Source organism: Cricetulus griseus, chromosome 5 (assembly GCF_003668045.3).
Source record: "Cricetulus griseus strain 17A/GY chromosome 5, alternate assembly CriGri-PICRH-1.0, whole genome shotgun sequence".
Lineage (NCBI taxonomy): Eukaryota > Metazoa > Chordata > Mammalia > Rodentia > Cricetidae > Cricetulus > Cricetulus griseus.
The window spans coordinates 121675457-121690643 of record NC_048598.1 but is presented as its reverse complement, the minus strand read 5'-3'; the positions used below and the strand labels follow the sequence as shown (position 1 = coordinate 121690643).

Below are 15187 nucleotides of genomic sequence, written 5' to 3'. Positions count from 1 at the left end.
TGTGTGTGTGTGTGTGTGTGTGTGTGTGTGTGTGTGTGTGTATGTGTGTCTGCATGCATTCATGTGAGTATGCGCCTCCCTTTATAATTGTGTTTTGACTTTATTTCTTTCACTTGACCTATGAACACCAAAATTTTAACTTTTTATGAGAAATTTTTCAAAACAAATGCAGCATAGTAATTTTTCACCCCTTTAAAAATATCCTGAATTCAAACACTGAAACTGATAGACTACAAGTTGCCTTACTGAATTTAAGGTGTTAATTCTGAGATTCCTGAGAGAAAGATCAATTCCATAAATTGAAGCAAGCTTTAATTAAATACTGACCACAAAGTTGAACTCTGGTCAGGTCTACCTCTGAGTTCCCATTGAGTGGCCACAAGTTGTTTTGAAGGGGCTTAAAAGCCAAAACCCACAATCATTACAAATCCCATCAAATCCAGTCAGGGGCAAGCATACATCTTGACACGTTTCCTGCCTGTGACCCTCCCGCCTACATGTGATCAAGCACATCCAGTGCAGTTGGTTCAAACACACTTGTTTGGGGAAGTGAAAATGTGGTTTGTTATTTCCGAAGAGCTACAGCTTCCAGCATTCTAGGAAGTTACCTAGTCCTTGGGCATTAACTTTGGCTCTTACAATGGTTGTGATTTTAAAGTATTGGATGGTGTTTTCATTTAGGAAGGCTTGAAGTAGCTTTCTTAAAATGTAGGCATAGAACATGGTGTTAAAATATTTTGAGCCATATTATCTGTAGATGGTAAAAAAAATTGAATGAATTTACATTGTGATTTGACTGGAATTCCCTGTGTTTTTTAATTAGGGGATCATTTATTATGTCACAACCTCTTCTAAGTTAGAGGAGTGGCTGGCGAATGAGACAATGCAGGAAGGACTACGTCTGTGTGCAGATCGAAATTATGTTGATGTGGACCCGACCTTTAACCCAAACATCGATGAAGACTATGACCATCGTCTGGCAGGCATATCTCGGGAGAGTTTCTGTGTGATTTACCTCAACTGGATAGAGTACTGCTCCTCCCGGAGAGCAAAGGTAAGGCTGTTGCATGTCCTTTGCAACTCCCTGAATCCAGGTTTTAACAAAACAGGGAAGAATATCCTGTTATTGTGAGTCAGCTTTTCCTGCACTTCTCAGATCCTCTGGGTTGGGCAGCATGTCTACTTCAGAATGTGTGGGCCAAGCCAACTCTGCCAAGGCAGCTGAAGAATAGTCCTGCTTCCTTTTGCAGCATCCTGACTGTCCAGGCAGCATGCTGTTCACAAGTTCTGATTCCATGCAGACTCCAAAATCTAGTCCTTAAGCACTGCCCACCAGACTTAACTATGTTTGTCCCAAATGCAAAGTGTAGACCAGTGCCGTCTTTGAGCACTTCCAGCCATGGTGAATGTGTCTGCTGCAGTTTGGTATCACGTTGGCTTTAACATGTTTGATTAGCAGTAATCCTTTTAAACAGCTTGTGCAGCTGTGACTGCTGTTGGAGAGGGTACGCCTAGGACTTTCCGTACAAAATTAGATAAAAATTAACTATGCTCTTTGAAAATAAAGATTTTTAGGCCTCTCCCAGGAAATTCTGATTCCAAAAATCCAGACCACAGACATAAAATAGGAGTCTCCCTTTACCCTACGCGCACATTAGGACAACTTGTCCTAACCCTAAAGGAAGATGAAGTACAGACTTTCCAACTACTGTTTCTTCTAGGCTTATAGTACTGCCATGCCCCTAGCCAGACTCGCAAGACCCCAAGAACTGTTGTCAGGTCTCGCTGCCTCCTCAGGGCAAGTGTTTGGGGCTGAGCGCCCAGCATCCTATGTACTTGGTATCCTATCCTAGGGTTAGCAAACCTTGACAGCTAGTGCCTGCAGGGTTAGTGAACCATTAGCCCTTACTTTCCAGATACTTCCTGCCATCTTAGCGCCTTCTCATCAGTAGGAATGGGGTGCTTTTGTGCCTCCTCTCTGAGTGGTCGCCTTGACAGTTACACTAGATATGTAGCAAAGTGTAGCAAGTGATCAGAATCACTTGTTCTAAAGAAGAAATGATGAGTAGGTAAAACACCCTTCTAGTAGGGCAGGTCACTGCAGCATTTGGCACACCAGCATGTCACAGGCGGGTGGTTTTGTTCCATTTGTTTTTTATTCATGAAATGTACTTAAGGGCTTCTTCCATGTTTTCAAATTTGGAGGGCATTTAGGGCATGTGGGCGTGTTATAATATCCCTTTTCTGGCTTAGATAGTATCGAATTATACTATTTTCTCACTCAGAAATAGCCTCCATCCTCAAGTACTCTCAGGTTATTGGAAGGTTGGACACAGCATGAAGAAGTCTTAGTTTGTCCCCATACATCATGTATTCAAGAGTCTCACCTTGGGGGTTGGGATGGCTCACTTACAAAGTGGAGTTACTCTGACCAGGCCCAAACGGGCATGGCTAGCAGTACCTCTTAATCAGGGTTACTCTACATTTAGGTGTACTTGCTGTTGTTACAGAGGACCTGAGTTTGGTTCCCAGCACACATGGTGGTTCACAACCGTCCATTACTCAGTTCTGGGGGATCCAATACCCTCTTCTGGCCTCCTCAGGCATGCATGTGTACACATACATATGCGCAGACAAAATGCTCATACACATAAAATAAATATTTTTGAGGCCCACTTCCAATCTGGGTGTCCCAGCTTACTGTCACCCACTCAGCCCTTGGGTATATTCCACCCATTGCATGTAGTCCCTTTAGAATCAAGTTATTAGTGGCATTTTCCAGCCATATACTCTGTCTTCTGCTATAGTTTTTCTTTAATCAAATCAGAGTCATCCCCATCTCCCTAAGAGCAAGCATTGTGCTCTTAGAGTCTCCTTCCCGGGACCGCCCCCCCAACCTAAGACGCACTGACTCCAAGCTCAGTGACACTCACTGGTGTGGCAGGCCCCTGCTTCATTCTCTCCAGTCTCCTTCCGAAGCAGGGTTCCATCAACAGAACTCTTCTGATTGTAGAACTCAGCCCTGTCCTTATCTGTCTCTGACTTACCCATTGGATAGTGTCTGATTCGCTACATACTTACATAGCTTTCTGATATCTAATGTTTATTTTTAAAGCCACTAGATGTAGACAAAGATTCATCCCTGGTGACTCTTTGTTATGGACTCTGTGTTCTGGGACGAAGAGCTTTGGGAACGGCCTCCCACCATATGTCCAGGTAAAGAGGCATCTCTGTTTTCAAGAAGGTATTGGGGAGGGGATGGGGCTAAAGAGAGACGGCTCAGTGGTTAAGAGCACTGGCTGCTCTTCCAGAAGACCTGGGTTCAATTCTCAGCCCACATAGTGGCTCACAACTATCTGTAACTCAGTTTGGGGGTTTGATGCCCTCTGTGAGCACTAGGCAGGTGTGTGGTGCACAGACACACATGGAGATAAAGCACACACACAATAGAAGAAAACATTTTAAAAAGAAGACGAAGCAAGCATGAGAAGCTCTCTGTGACCTAGACTAAGTGTGTTTTATTTGCTTAGTTGGTTGGATTTCGAAACATTTATTTTGGGCTATTTTACTGCAAAGTTTCTGCGGATTTCATTTTTCTATAAATGTTCTTGCTGAACATCTTATAGTAGCTAACTGACTTTTAAAATTCACACTTGTGATAATAGCTACCAATTGTGACAATTTAATAGATTTAAAGTATTTTATGATCACTCTGTAAGATTTGATTGATGTCCTTATATTTTATCTATTTTTCTAATTTCCCTGGCTTATTTTTCTATACTTCTTTATAATCTCTACCTAGATCACTTAATGTAGTGTGGAATAGTTCCTATTTTAAATTTCTTCTGATTACATGTTTTACATTAGATTCCTTAATTTCCTTCAACACATAGGCTGTCTGTGTGTTGTCTGTCTCTATGAGTTATTACCATGGTTTGTAAGCAAGGCTCCCAGTCAAACAGGACCCATTTCCTGTGAGTCTCCCTTAGGAGCTGGACTTCAGTTCCTACTTTCAAAACACTCTAGACAGTTCTGATGCAGAGCCGGTACAAGAGTCAGTGTCATGGAGACATTTGTCAGAACGTGTGCCCTTTGTCTCCACCGTATAGTAACCTGGAGTCGTTCCTCTATGGATTGCACGCCCTGTTTAAAGGGGACTTCAGAATTTCTTCAGTCCGAGATGAGTGGATTTTTGCTGACATGGAACTGCTGAGAAAAGTTGTAGTGCCTGGAATTCGTATGTCCATTAAACTCCATCAGGTAAGAGATGAGTTGGTTGTGTGTATTATTAATTCATGTCAGGGGTTTGCTGATTCTTCATGGTTTGATTTTCATGCTATGTTTTGGGGAACCTTTGGAAAGGCCTTTAGAACCTGGGAAAAGCCTAACAAGGTGTTAAATCCCAGAAGCCTGAACCTGTTTCTCATGGTAACAGTAGTAGTAAGTTTCAGTATTGGTGTCTGTTAGCATTCATAACCCAGGGAGTACTGGCAGACTGAAAGGAACGGTCTGTACCCCTGAAATGCTTGTTTGACTTCATGCTATTGCAGCTCCCCTCCCTTATCCCAGCAAACACATGGCAGGCACAGTGCTTCGTGACTCCTCAGGAGGGTGCCATGCTGCTGCCTTCTGCTCAAGGTGCTCCCGTAGCAGGCAGTCAGGGCAGGCTCAGTGATCTCTAACAGTCCGACTGGGAAATGCAGGAAAATTTGACCCCCAAATGTATTTGCAAAGCCCTAGATCCCTTGAAGAATACACTGTGTACTTATGTATTGGCACTTGTTCCTCTGGTCACGCCATCAACTATACTTACAGAGTTTTGAGACAAAATTCAGTACATTTAAAAGAAAAGGCGGTGAGCGAGTTAGTTGGGGTGAGGTACTGTACCAAGGGATTAAACTAGAGCCTCATGCACTCCAGGCAAGTAAGTGTTCTGCCACCGAGATGTTTCCTCAGTACTCTCTGAGACAGAGAAAGTCTCCTTAGGTTGTCCTGTCTGGGTCTGAACTCATTTTGGAGCCTGGGCAGTTCTTAAATCTTCAATCCTCCTGCCTCAGTGTCCTGAGTAGCTGGGATTACAGACTTATACACAAGACTGCAGCATAAAAGCTTCCAGTTTTCTATGGGTTAAGCCAGTGAAAAGAAGTATTTGAACAATGGTGAAATCTGCAGTTAGCATGCCTGATAGCATTGTGTCTGACCTATCAAGAGTGTGTCTATTACCAGTGTCAACTTCCTCTCTCATCCCAGTAACTGTACTGATTCCAGTAAGCAGAGACGGGTGGAGGGATCTCTGCCCGTGGTAATCGTTTGCCAAAGGCAGCTCCATGGATGATGTGCCTTGTCTGTTGTCAGGAACAATGCAGAGAGGTTAGGAGCATTGAGTTAATAGAGTCAGTTAGGCAGGTTACAGCCTTTAGAAGATTCCGTAGATGCAGGGGTCCAAGATTATTGGATAAGAGATTATTCCATGGAGCTAGAGAGAAAGCTCAGCAGTTAGGAATTCACACTGCATTTTACAGAGGACCCAGCTTCAATCCCCAGCACCCATACAGGTGGCTCACAACTGCCTCTAACTCCAGCTCCAGGGGATCTGACATCCTCAGGCACCTGCACTCACATGCACATACTATACACAAACATACCTATACACAAAATTTAAAAAGAATTGAAACTTAATAAAATTTTCACTGAAAAAGAGATGACTCCAGGTTTGGAAGCTGTGTTGACCTGGCATCACCATTTGTGAACTCTGACCTGGGAAGCAGTTCTGCCCCCACTGAGCTTCAGTCTGGATACCTGTGAAGTGCGGGTGTTAGCCAACCTCCTTGACAGATGAATGTAATGGGGAACCAGAGGACAGGACACCGAGGCTTCATCACTCAGATGCGAAGCATCATTTCCACAGATCCCACCCCAGGGCAGGCTGCACTCTGCGTCTGCAGACTGGCTTTTCACCCCTGCTCCTCCTAGCAGGGCATGAACTCTAGTTACTAGGGCCAAGCTGGGATGAATGTAGGCCTGTATCAGTCTTCTAACTACATGGGAAAGCCACCAGTCAGGCAGCTCCATCTCCTGAATGGTATGCCGGTCGGAGCTATGATGACTTCGTGTGTCTTACAGCCCCTGTTAACTTGGAGATTGTGTTTCATTCACATTTCCTGCCTCAGTCTTGCAGACAATAGACAGCAAACGTCCATCATAGGGCTGCATGGTTATTGAGACAAAGAAGACTGGGACACCTAATCTACGTACAGTCACATCTAGGGAAAGGACAAGGGCAGGATAAGTGGCATGTTGCAGCTATTACAGATGTGTGGCTTTATGGAAAGTTTATTTAGCTTATAAAGGACACAATCTAGAGACCTTTTGAGGCTCTTCCTTAACTTGTGACAGTGAAGTAAAAAACACTCTGTGGGGGCAGTGACTGACTCAGTGGGTGAAGGCACTTGCTGCACAAACCTGAAGACCTGAGCTCAGTCCTCAGAACCTACGGTAGGGTGGAAGGGAGAACCAACTCCTCGAGTTGTTGTGACCACCACGTGCATACATACCATACACACACAGTAACACATTTTAAACGTGTAAGTAAATACGTGAAAACTGCCTTGAAAGAGATAAAAAGACAATTTATAAAACTTGGAAATGATGCTTAATTGCGTAAAACTTTGGAGGTAGAGTTGGTTAGAGCTTAGACATGTATAGAACAGCAACAAATCCATCCCTAACCCAGTTAGTAGAACAGTAAAGAGCATGTCCAATTTGCTTATCAGCCTAGAAGTACTTTCCTTTTTCCTAAACAACCCCCCCCCAAAAAAAACAAACAAACCCACCCTTGGCATTTCTGTGTATTTCTGTGTTTAGGATCATTTCACTTCTCCAGATGAGTATGATGACCCCACTGTGCTCTATGAAGCCATCGTGTCTCATGAAAAGAACCTTGTAATAGCCCATGAAGGGGACCCTGCGTGGCGGAGTGCAGTCCTTGCCAACTCTCCCTCCTTGCTGGCTCTGCGGCATGTCATGGATGACGGCACCAATGAGTACAAGATCATTATGCTCAACCGACGCCACCTGAGTTTCAGGGTCATTAAGGTGAGTCTGGGGCACTGACCTGTGGCTAGGAAGAGTTGCGGTTGTGTGTCTTAATCCAGCCTCTGAAGTGTCACTGGCCCTGTTTACACTTAAAGATTAGCAGTGGTTTATGAACACTCACTTACTTATTGGCAACTCCCTCGCCCTGTGAGGGTTTCTTTGATGCTATAAAGCCTTTAGTTTGTTTAGTTTATTTCAGGTTGGTAGTCTCTTAGCCATTATGAATGAAATCTGAGTAGTATTCCTTCTTTAAAAGCCATCACTCCATTGCGAATGAGGTGCTCTGCTCAGTTAAAAGAGAATAACAAAGCTTGTGCCTTGTGCCATTGTGATTTAAAGAGAACTGTAAATGGGTTGTTCCTTAAATTCTCTCCCACTGTCACTCATTCTGCACACGTGTGCATTGGAGAGAAAGAGAGAGAGAGAGAGAGAGAGAGAGAGAGAGAGAGAGAGAGAGAGAGTGTAAATGTTTAAGGGCTTAGGAACTTTGGTTTTTGAAATTGGACATTTATGATGATTCACTTTTATCTCTTTTAAAAGTGTGTGTGCATGTCTGTACATGTGAATGCACACGCCCCGTTGTGCTGAGTTTATATGGAAGCTAGAGAACAGCTTCCACCATTCCAGGTGGGTCCCAGGGATCACACTCATGCACCAGGCTTCACAGAAAATACCTTTGCCCACTGAACCATCTTGTCAATCAGCAGTCTTTATCTAATCTTTTAATCAACCCCAGAATATGACAAGCATCGTCTCAGATTGAAATATGCATTGCCTGTCATTCCCATCTAGTTCACTAGCTTGACAAACGAAATGGACTGCATTTTACTTAGCATTTTTAGAAGGTGTAACAAGAAAAAACATACTGTAGGTGCTAATTACCTAGCAGTCAGCTGTCCATGAAGGGACATATGCTAGCTCCTTGTTTGTATAGCTTCTCAGTTGGTCACCACACTGTGTGTCACCTGTTTCTGCACTTCTTTCTTGACCTTTGTCTTTGCCCTTTCCTGTCCCCTAGGTGAATAAGGAATGTGTCCGAGGTCTCTGGGCAGGGCAGCAGCAGGAGCTTGTTTTCCTCCGGAACCGAAACCCCGAGAGAGGCAGCATCCAGAATGCAAAGCAGGCTCTGAGAAACATGATAAACTCGTCTTGTGATCAGCCTATTGGCTACCCGATCTTTGTGTCGCCCTTGACAACGTCTTACTCTGACAGCCATGACCAGCTCAAAGAAATTCTTGGGGGACCAATCAGCTTGGGAAATATCCGGAACTTCATAGTGTCCACCTGGCACAGGTATTGGTTATGTCTTTCAAGGGTGTTGCACCCTGGGCCTCTCGGTCTCAGCAGTGTCTGTCAGCTCACCTAGAAAGCTCATAGAGAAGATGGGCTGCCAGGGCATAACGCACACATAACGCTCCCCTTATCTTCAGAAACGGAGATAAACCTTATGTCAGGCTCTGGCTAATGCTGGAGCTGATGTACCTGTGGTGAACTTTACCACTCCCTTTTTAATATCCTTACTCTGCTGCAGCATCTTGCCTCTCCTAAGGGAAAGGCATTGGAACTTTGCACGTGGATTGCTTCCTTTGCTCATGCACCCCTTCCCAGCAGCAGGGAGCACTCCACACATCTGGTTGTGCCACGAGCATTGCAACAGTCCAGTCATCACCCAGATGCAATTCCGTAGTGTGTTGGAGTATGTGTGTGGCATTTCCCTCTGCCTTTTGTCTGGTGAAGTCTGACATAGGGAATAGGTGCACCATAGATTAGTGGACAGTAAAGACAACTACAGATCATTGTTCTTAGAGCATAAGGAAACGGAATATTAGCTAGAGCCACAGACTCTTAATGGTGTCTTTAAATTTTCCAAGGACAAGCCAGTGCTTAAAAATTCGGGTTATATTACCATCTAACAGAACATAAACCAGGAGAGTGTCCACAGGGATTTTATTTTCAGAAAACCTCTATGTTACCTGCATTTCCTACAAGAAATTGAGTTTCCTGCCTGGGAGAAATTGCATAGAGATAGGTTATGATTTCCCTGGGACCAAGGGCCTCCTTGGTGCAGGGTGTTCAGTGCCAAACTGAGGTAAACATGCCCAGTCTGGGCAGCTGTCAGTCTTCCTATATTTAAAATGACAAAAACCAAACAGGAAAGATGAAACAGCTTTCTAGCAACAGATAGAGCCACAGTGGAGACAAACTGGGTCTTGATTTGCTCAGCAGATACTGGCAAGAATTCTGTTGCCAAAGCTTGGTGTGGTGGCTCATACCTGTGATCCCAGCATTCAGGGGACTGAAGCAGGAGAATTGCTGAGAATTCAAGGATATATACAGAATCCTTGAGCAGTCTGGGCTACAGAATGAGGACCTGTCTCAGTAACAAAGACTGCTGATCTCAGCTGGAGTCCTGGTGGCACAACTGTATTCTGCACAGGTCTTCATTGTGCTGTACAGACAATGGGTGCAGAACTGTAGTTGGCGGGAGGACTTGGGGTGGGGGGTGCTTCTCAAACCATTCTTTGGAGGGGACTTGTTCCTGATCGTGATTGTATCATAAAGGCTCTGGAAGGTAGACATGACAGTACTGGTACCTCAGAAGAGTGGAAACAGAATAGAGGATTGATTTTGAAGTGACACAGGACTAATGCTTCCTGCCTTGGAATTTGTCTCCAGGTTAAGGAAAGGTTGTGGAGCTGGCTGTAACAGTGGTGGCAATATTGAAGATTCTGACACTGGAGGTGGGACTTCCTGTCCTGGTAACAATGCACCCACTGTCAGTGATCCCCACAGCAATGTGTCCCAGGGAAGCACTGGGAACCCCGGGCAGGCAGCAGGATCGGGACTGCACCCACCCACTACACCGTATCCTCCAACACTAGGTAACTTATAAGACAAAGTTCTGTTAGATGCTAGCCCCTTAACCATCTGACCAGTGTGTGTATGTGTAAAGGAGGAGTGTGTGTTGTTACATGGAAATACAGTGTTTGCTTGATATCTAGTAGTGCATTATATATACCATTGGTTTTATCCGTCATTGATACACATGTATAAATCCTGTACTTCACATGCTTTACTCAAAATATTACAGGTTTGTGATGCATGCCTTTAATTTCATCACTCAGGAGACAGAGGTGGGCATCTCTGAGTTCCAGAACAGCCAGGAGAGTGAGGGTGGGGGACTGTCTCAAAAAACAAAAAAAAAAAACAAAAAAAACAAATACAACTATATATATATGTTTATGTATCATATATATATAAACATTATATATATAAACATTTTTTAAAGATTTTATTATGTATACAGTGTTCTGCCTAGTGTTTGCCTGCAGGCCAAAAGAGGGCACCAGATCTCATTATAGATGGTTATGAGCCACCATGTGGTTGCTGGAAATTAAACTCAGGGCCTCTGGAAGAGCAGCCAGTGTTCTTAACCTCTGAGCCATCTCCAGCTTCTATATATTACATTTTTAAGCTAATAATATTTAATTGTTGTATTTTATCTAACCTCTCCTGTGGCACAGTAGCTCAGCTTCTTCTGACCGTATAGAATGTTATATGTAAATCTTTGTAATCACTCAGTGCCTTCTTAGGCTGCATACTTTAAAAACGGACTCAGTAGAACAGACCTTGTAAATGTCTTGACACCTAGTACAGAGAATCTTTGCAGCAGGTGTTTTTCAAGTGGGCAGTCGCAGCGATCAGAGCCTTCCACCTGTGAGCTTCCCCTGTCACCTTCCTCTTGATTAAACCAAGCTCCTTAACAGCCTTTTCCCCCCCCTTCTTCTTCTTCTTCTTCTTCTTCTTCTTCTTCTTCTTCTTCTTCTTCTTCTTCTTCTTCTTCTTCTTCTTCTTCTTCTTCTTCTTCTCCCTCTTCTTCTTCTTCTCCCCCCCCCCACGGTGTGGTAGCAATATTTATGTCTGCAAAGCAGCTTTCAGGCACACAAATCTTAGCAATAATTGTAGCGCCGTGCTATGGTGCCCCTCCAGGAGTCCTCTTCAGTCGCCCTTGAGCTCCCCAGCTCCCTGCTTTCCATCCTGTCCCATCAGCCGCCCGTCTACTCTTGGCCTCTGAGATTGACTCTTAGATGCCACATGTATGTAAGACCCTGCACTGTTTCTTTGTTGAAAGATTTTGTTACTTTTATGTGTATGAGCATTTGCCTGCATGTGTGTGTGCAGCACTGTGTGCAGTGTGCCTGTGGAGGTCAGAAGAAGGGATCATAGCCCCTGGAGTTACAGATGGTTGTGAACTACCACATGGGGGCTGGGAATCGAACCCAGGTCTGTGCAAGAGCAGCCAGTGCTCTTAATTGCTGAGCCATCTCTCCATTCCCATACAGTGTTTCTTTAAACATTTCTGATTCTTTCATTCCAAAAATAGTTCATCTCACTTATTTTTTTAATTCTATTTCTCTGAAATATTTCTGTAAAAAATATTTTAGAATTTATTCTAACCTTAAATCCAGATATTTTCTGTAAATTATTTTTTCTTATACCCTAGAATTTGAATTTTAAAAAGCTTCAAGAAATAAAAAAATTTTATAGAAATACAAAAAAAAAACAGATCTCAGGAATTTTTCTTTTTTTATAACCTTTAAAGTTTTAGACATAAATGTTAAATTCTATAAATTTATGGGATGGTTGCTTAGGGAGACAGTTAAGAAAACGCAGCACACAGCCCAGGTGTGACTTGTCGTCTGTTGATGACGGCTCTCGATGTTTCCTGCCAGGCACTAGCCACAGCGCCCACTCAGTACAGTCCAGTCTGGTCAGACAGTCCCCTGCGAGAGCCTCCATGGCCAGCCAGTCTTCCTACTGCTACAGCAGCCGGCATTCATCCCTCCGGATGTCCACCACAGGGTTTGTGCCATGTCGGCGATCCTCCACCAGCCAAATATCGCTTAGAAACTTGCCGTCATCCATCCAGTCCCGCCTCTCCATGGTGAACCAGATGGAAGCCACCAGCCAGAGCGGCATGGCCTGTGTGCAGCACAGCCTTCCCTCCTCCAGCAGCTCCAGCCAAAGCATCCCGGCCTGCAAGCACCACACCCTCGTGGGCTTTCTCGGGGCAGAGGGCAGCCAGAGCGGTGTCACTGAGGCCCAGCCAGGCAGCACCTTAAGTCCTGCCAACAGTTCACATGCCCGTAAGGGGGAGGTGGTTTACAGAGTCCAGGTGAGTAGGCCGAGAGAGTTTGTGCTGTTTCACTTTTGTTTTTATGTCTTTCTTGTTGAGTGGGGGTCTCCTGTGAAAATGTCATTTGTTTAGGCTTAGAGCACTTTGGAAAGTTAGGGAAATTTGCCAACTTAAAACCTGAAAGTACCATAGGTCATGAGGGAGCAGAAAGGTTGAGTCAGGTGTAGATTAGAAGAAAGGATATGTGATAGGTAGGGTTTTAGTTGGGGGGGTGGCTGATAGGGGAGGAGGGAGAAGGGAACTGGGGTTGTCGTGTAATTCAAATGTGTTTGTAACTCAAATAAAACATATACATATATATATTCAAATCATACTAAAAAAAAAACACTGAAAGTCCCAGTCTTTGTGTCAGTAATATTTGTCCCCACTTAGTTAGCATCCATACAGAGTCAGCACAGGAAGTTAATCCAAAAGGAAGTTTAGACTCATGGCTGTTTAGATTTTCTTCCTGGAGAATTTAAAATGCAGAGTCCTATGAAAGAAATTTTGTTTAGCCTTAGATTTTTCACCATCAAGGGAAAATATGAATTGGAAATAATGCTTCGGTATCTGTTTAGATTGTGGATCTCAGTCAGATTCTGGAAGGGATTAACCTGTCAAAAAGGAAAGAGCTCCAGTGGCCTGATGAAGGAATTCGGTTAAAAGCTGGGAGAAACAGCTGGAAAGACTGGAGTCCTCAGGAGGGCATGGAAGGCCATGTAAGTTCTCCCGAGAAGTTACTGTGTGCTTTTGTCCTCAGACCCATGCATGGTTTGGGCTGATCTGTGTCTCCCTGCTTGAGTCGTTAGCAGATCTGCACTGGGGCGAGTTTACGAGTGCATTCAAGGTCTGATTGCACCTTTTGTTCTGATTAATAGGTGATTCACCGATGGGTGCCTTGCAGCAGAGACCCAGGTACAAGGTCCCACATCGACAAGGCAGTGCTCCTGGTCCAAATTGATGATAAATATGTGACTGTAATTGAAACTGGGGTACTAGAGCTGGGGGCAGAAGTGTGAGCCTGCATTGCACACCTGCATTCCTTTCTCTGGCTTCCCAGTCCTCGGAGAGAAGTAAGGTTTCAGAAGATCCGCCTGTGGGGACCGCCTGCCCTTTACAGCAAAGACTTGAACAGTGGCTTGGTTAAGCGCCTCCACCCCGACTCCTGTCACTGTCTCTACCCTCAAATAAAGCTGAAATATTTTTTTAAGTTAGCTGCATGAAAGGCAAACTTCTGTTGGAGCCTGTCTATGAAAGGCTCTCTATGTATTGTGCTCCAACCCACAGACTCTTGTCTCTAACTCTGAGCTCATATTTTTCTAATTTATTTGCCAAAAACAGTTGCCATGGTTTTTGTCGTAGAAAATAAGATCCATTGGCCATGGTTTTTACAAACAAACCCATATGGAAACATTCAGTTCGACATATAACAGTGTAAAAGTTTAATGTACAGTGAGAAAGATGATGAATAGACGTAGGTTTATCTTATTCCTTGAAAGCTAAAAACTTTAATGAAAAAAAACTGCACTAATTTTTTACAGCAATGCACTAAATCTGAGATTTCTCAGAACATTTATTTATATATATAAAAAATACCATTATTTAAATTGCCTTCAGGATTAGCAACCCCCCCCCCCTTTCCTGACACACAGCCAGCAGGACCTGCTGTCCCTCTTCTGTTGGTATGCTGGACTCTGGGGACACACACAGCTCCATCCCTGGCATTTCTCAGAGCTGGTGAGCCACCGCCAGCTGCCCTGTCACATCTCACTGCCAGCTGGTGGCAGGCTCTGAGGAGTCGCTTCTGGAACATGCTTTTGCTTTTCAAGAAGAAGATATGAAGGCCCAGGAACTTAAAGGATCAGTTGCCTTTCATTTGAAGAGTTCCTAGCTCTTGAAGTTATTCACATGAAGTTTGGTTTCTCAAGTAAAATTTTTCAAACAAAATTGTCTGCGTGGCGCAGTTCTTGTTTTGTTGTCTCTAGCGGCTCTGCACTTTGCTTCTTCCGTGTTCTTTTTCTATTACTTGAATTTGTTTCCTATAATTTATGATGTATACCTGTCATTTAAAATATTTATAACTGAAATTGACTTAATTCATGTTGTCTCATAAATTATATTGTTGATTTTTTTTTTTTTAAGGAGCATGTATTCAGGGAAATATGTACCTTGGATTTTCAGTGTGGCTGCATGCAAAATGCAGTTTAGCTTTCATTTGTAACTTTAAGCATTTCTTAAATGCTTAAAATTCCCTTTGTTTTAAACTCCAAAGAAAATTGCCCATCTCCTCTGAGCACCCGGGAGCAGCCATCTGTGTCCCCATGGACAGACCACAGAAAGAAACAGGTTATCTGTCTGAGCTGTGTCCATTCCAACGTGTGGCACTGGCCAGTTTACTCAGTGGCTTCTGTGTTAGCCACACAGATGTAATATCTTCTGAGGTGAGAGGAGAGAGCTGTTGTTCACACTGACTGGGATCCAGGTGTCATGTGTGTCCTGACAGTACCTGAGGCAGGATGAGAGCTAACAGCAGCCCGGAGGAGTCTTGCCACACCTGTGTCAAACCCTCTTTGTGTTTTCTCTTGTTGTTTTAAAAATCAGTGGTCGTTCAGAACCCAATGTGCCTTGTATTGACATTTCCGTAGACTTCAAACTTTGCAAACTTTATTGTTTAAAAATATTTGTCAAATGACTTATTGAACCTTTACAAAAGGAGCCCTTTGTATTTCTAAATTGACCACTTTCAAGTGTGTTTCCCCCACTACTGTTACTCTGTCCTATTGTCTCGTTTGGGCAGACCCATGCTGTGCAGTGTGTTCAGTGGCAGTGTTCTTTGTGTAGCTAAATATCTCACCCGTCTGTCTGTGCTTAAAACTCCTCACAGAATAGTGCTCCTTGCTGCTTGCTTGTTCCCTG

The 15187-nt window shown here is 43.9% G+C and overlaps 1 protein-coding gene across 6 annotated transcripts in view; it reads left to right on the top strand.

The window, feature by feature from the left end:
• Positions 1–14358, top strand: part of Pcnx1 (pecanex 1) — a 141600-nt gene extending 127242 nt beyond the window's left edge. For all 6 annotated transcript variants that reach the window (XM_035445621.1, XM_027418426.2, XM_027418425.2 and 3 more), the window contains 9 exons: positions 824–1054; positions 3116–3216; positions 4110–4260; positions 6865–7095; positions 8114–8388; positions 9772–9977; positions 11829–12271; positions 12850–12990; positions 13150–14358. In XM_035445621.1, coding sequence (XP_035301512.1) covers positions 824–1054; positions 3116–3216; positions 4110–4260; positions 6865–7095; positions 8114–8388; positions 9772–9977; positions 11829–12271; positions 12850–12990; positions 13150–13290 — 1920 coding nt within the window. In that variant the 3' untranslated portion in view covers positions 13291–14358. The remainder of the gene's footprint in view (positions 1–823; positions 1055–3115; positions 3217–4109; positions 4261–6864; positions 7096–8113; positions 8389–9771; positions 9978–11828; positions 12272–12849; positions 12991–13149) is intronic.
• Positions 14359–15187: the final 829 nt, after the last annotated feature.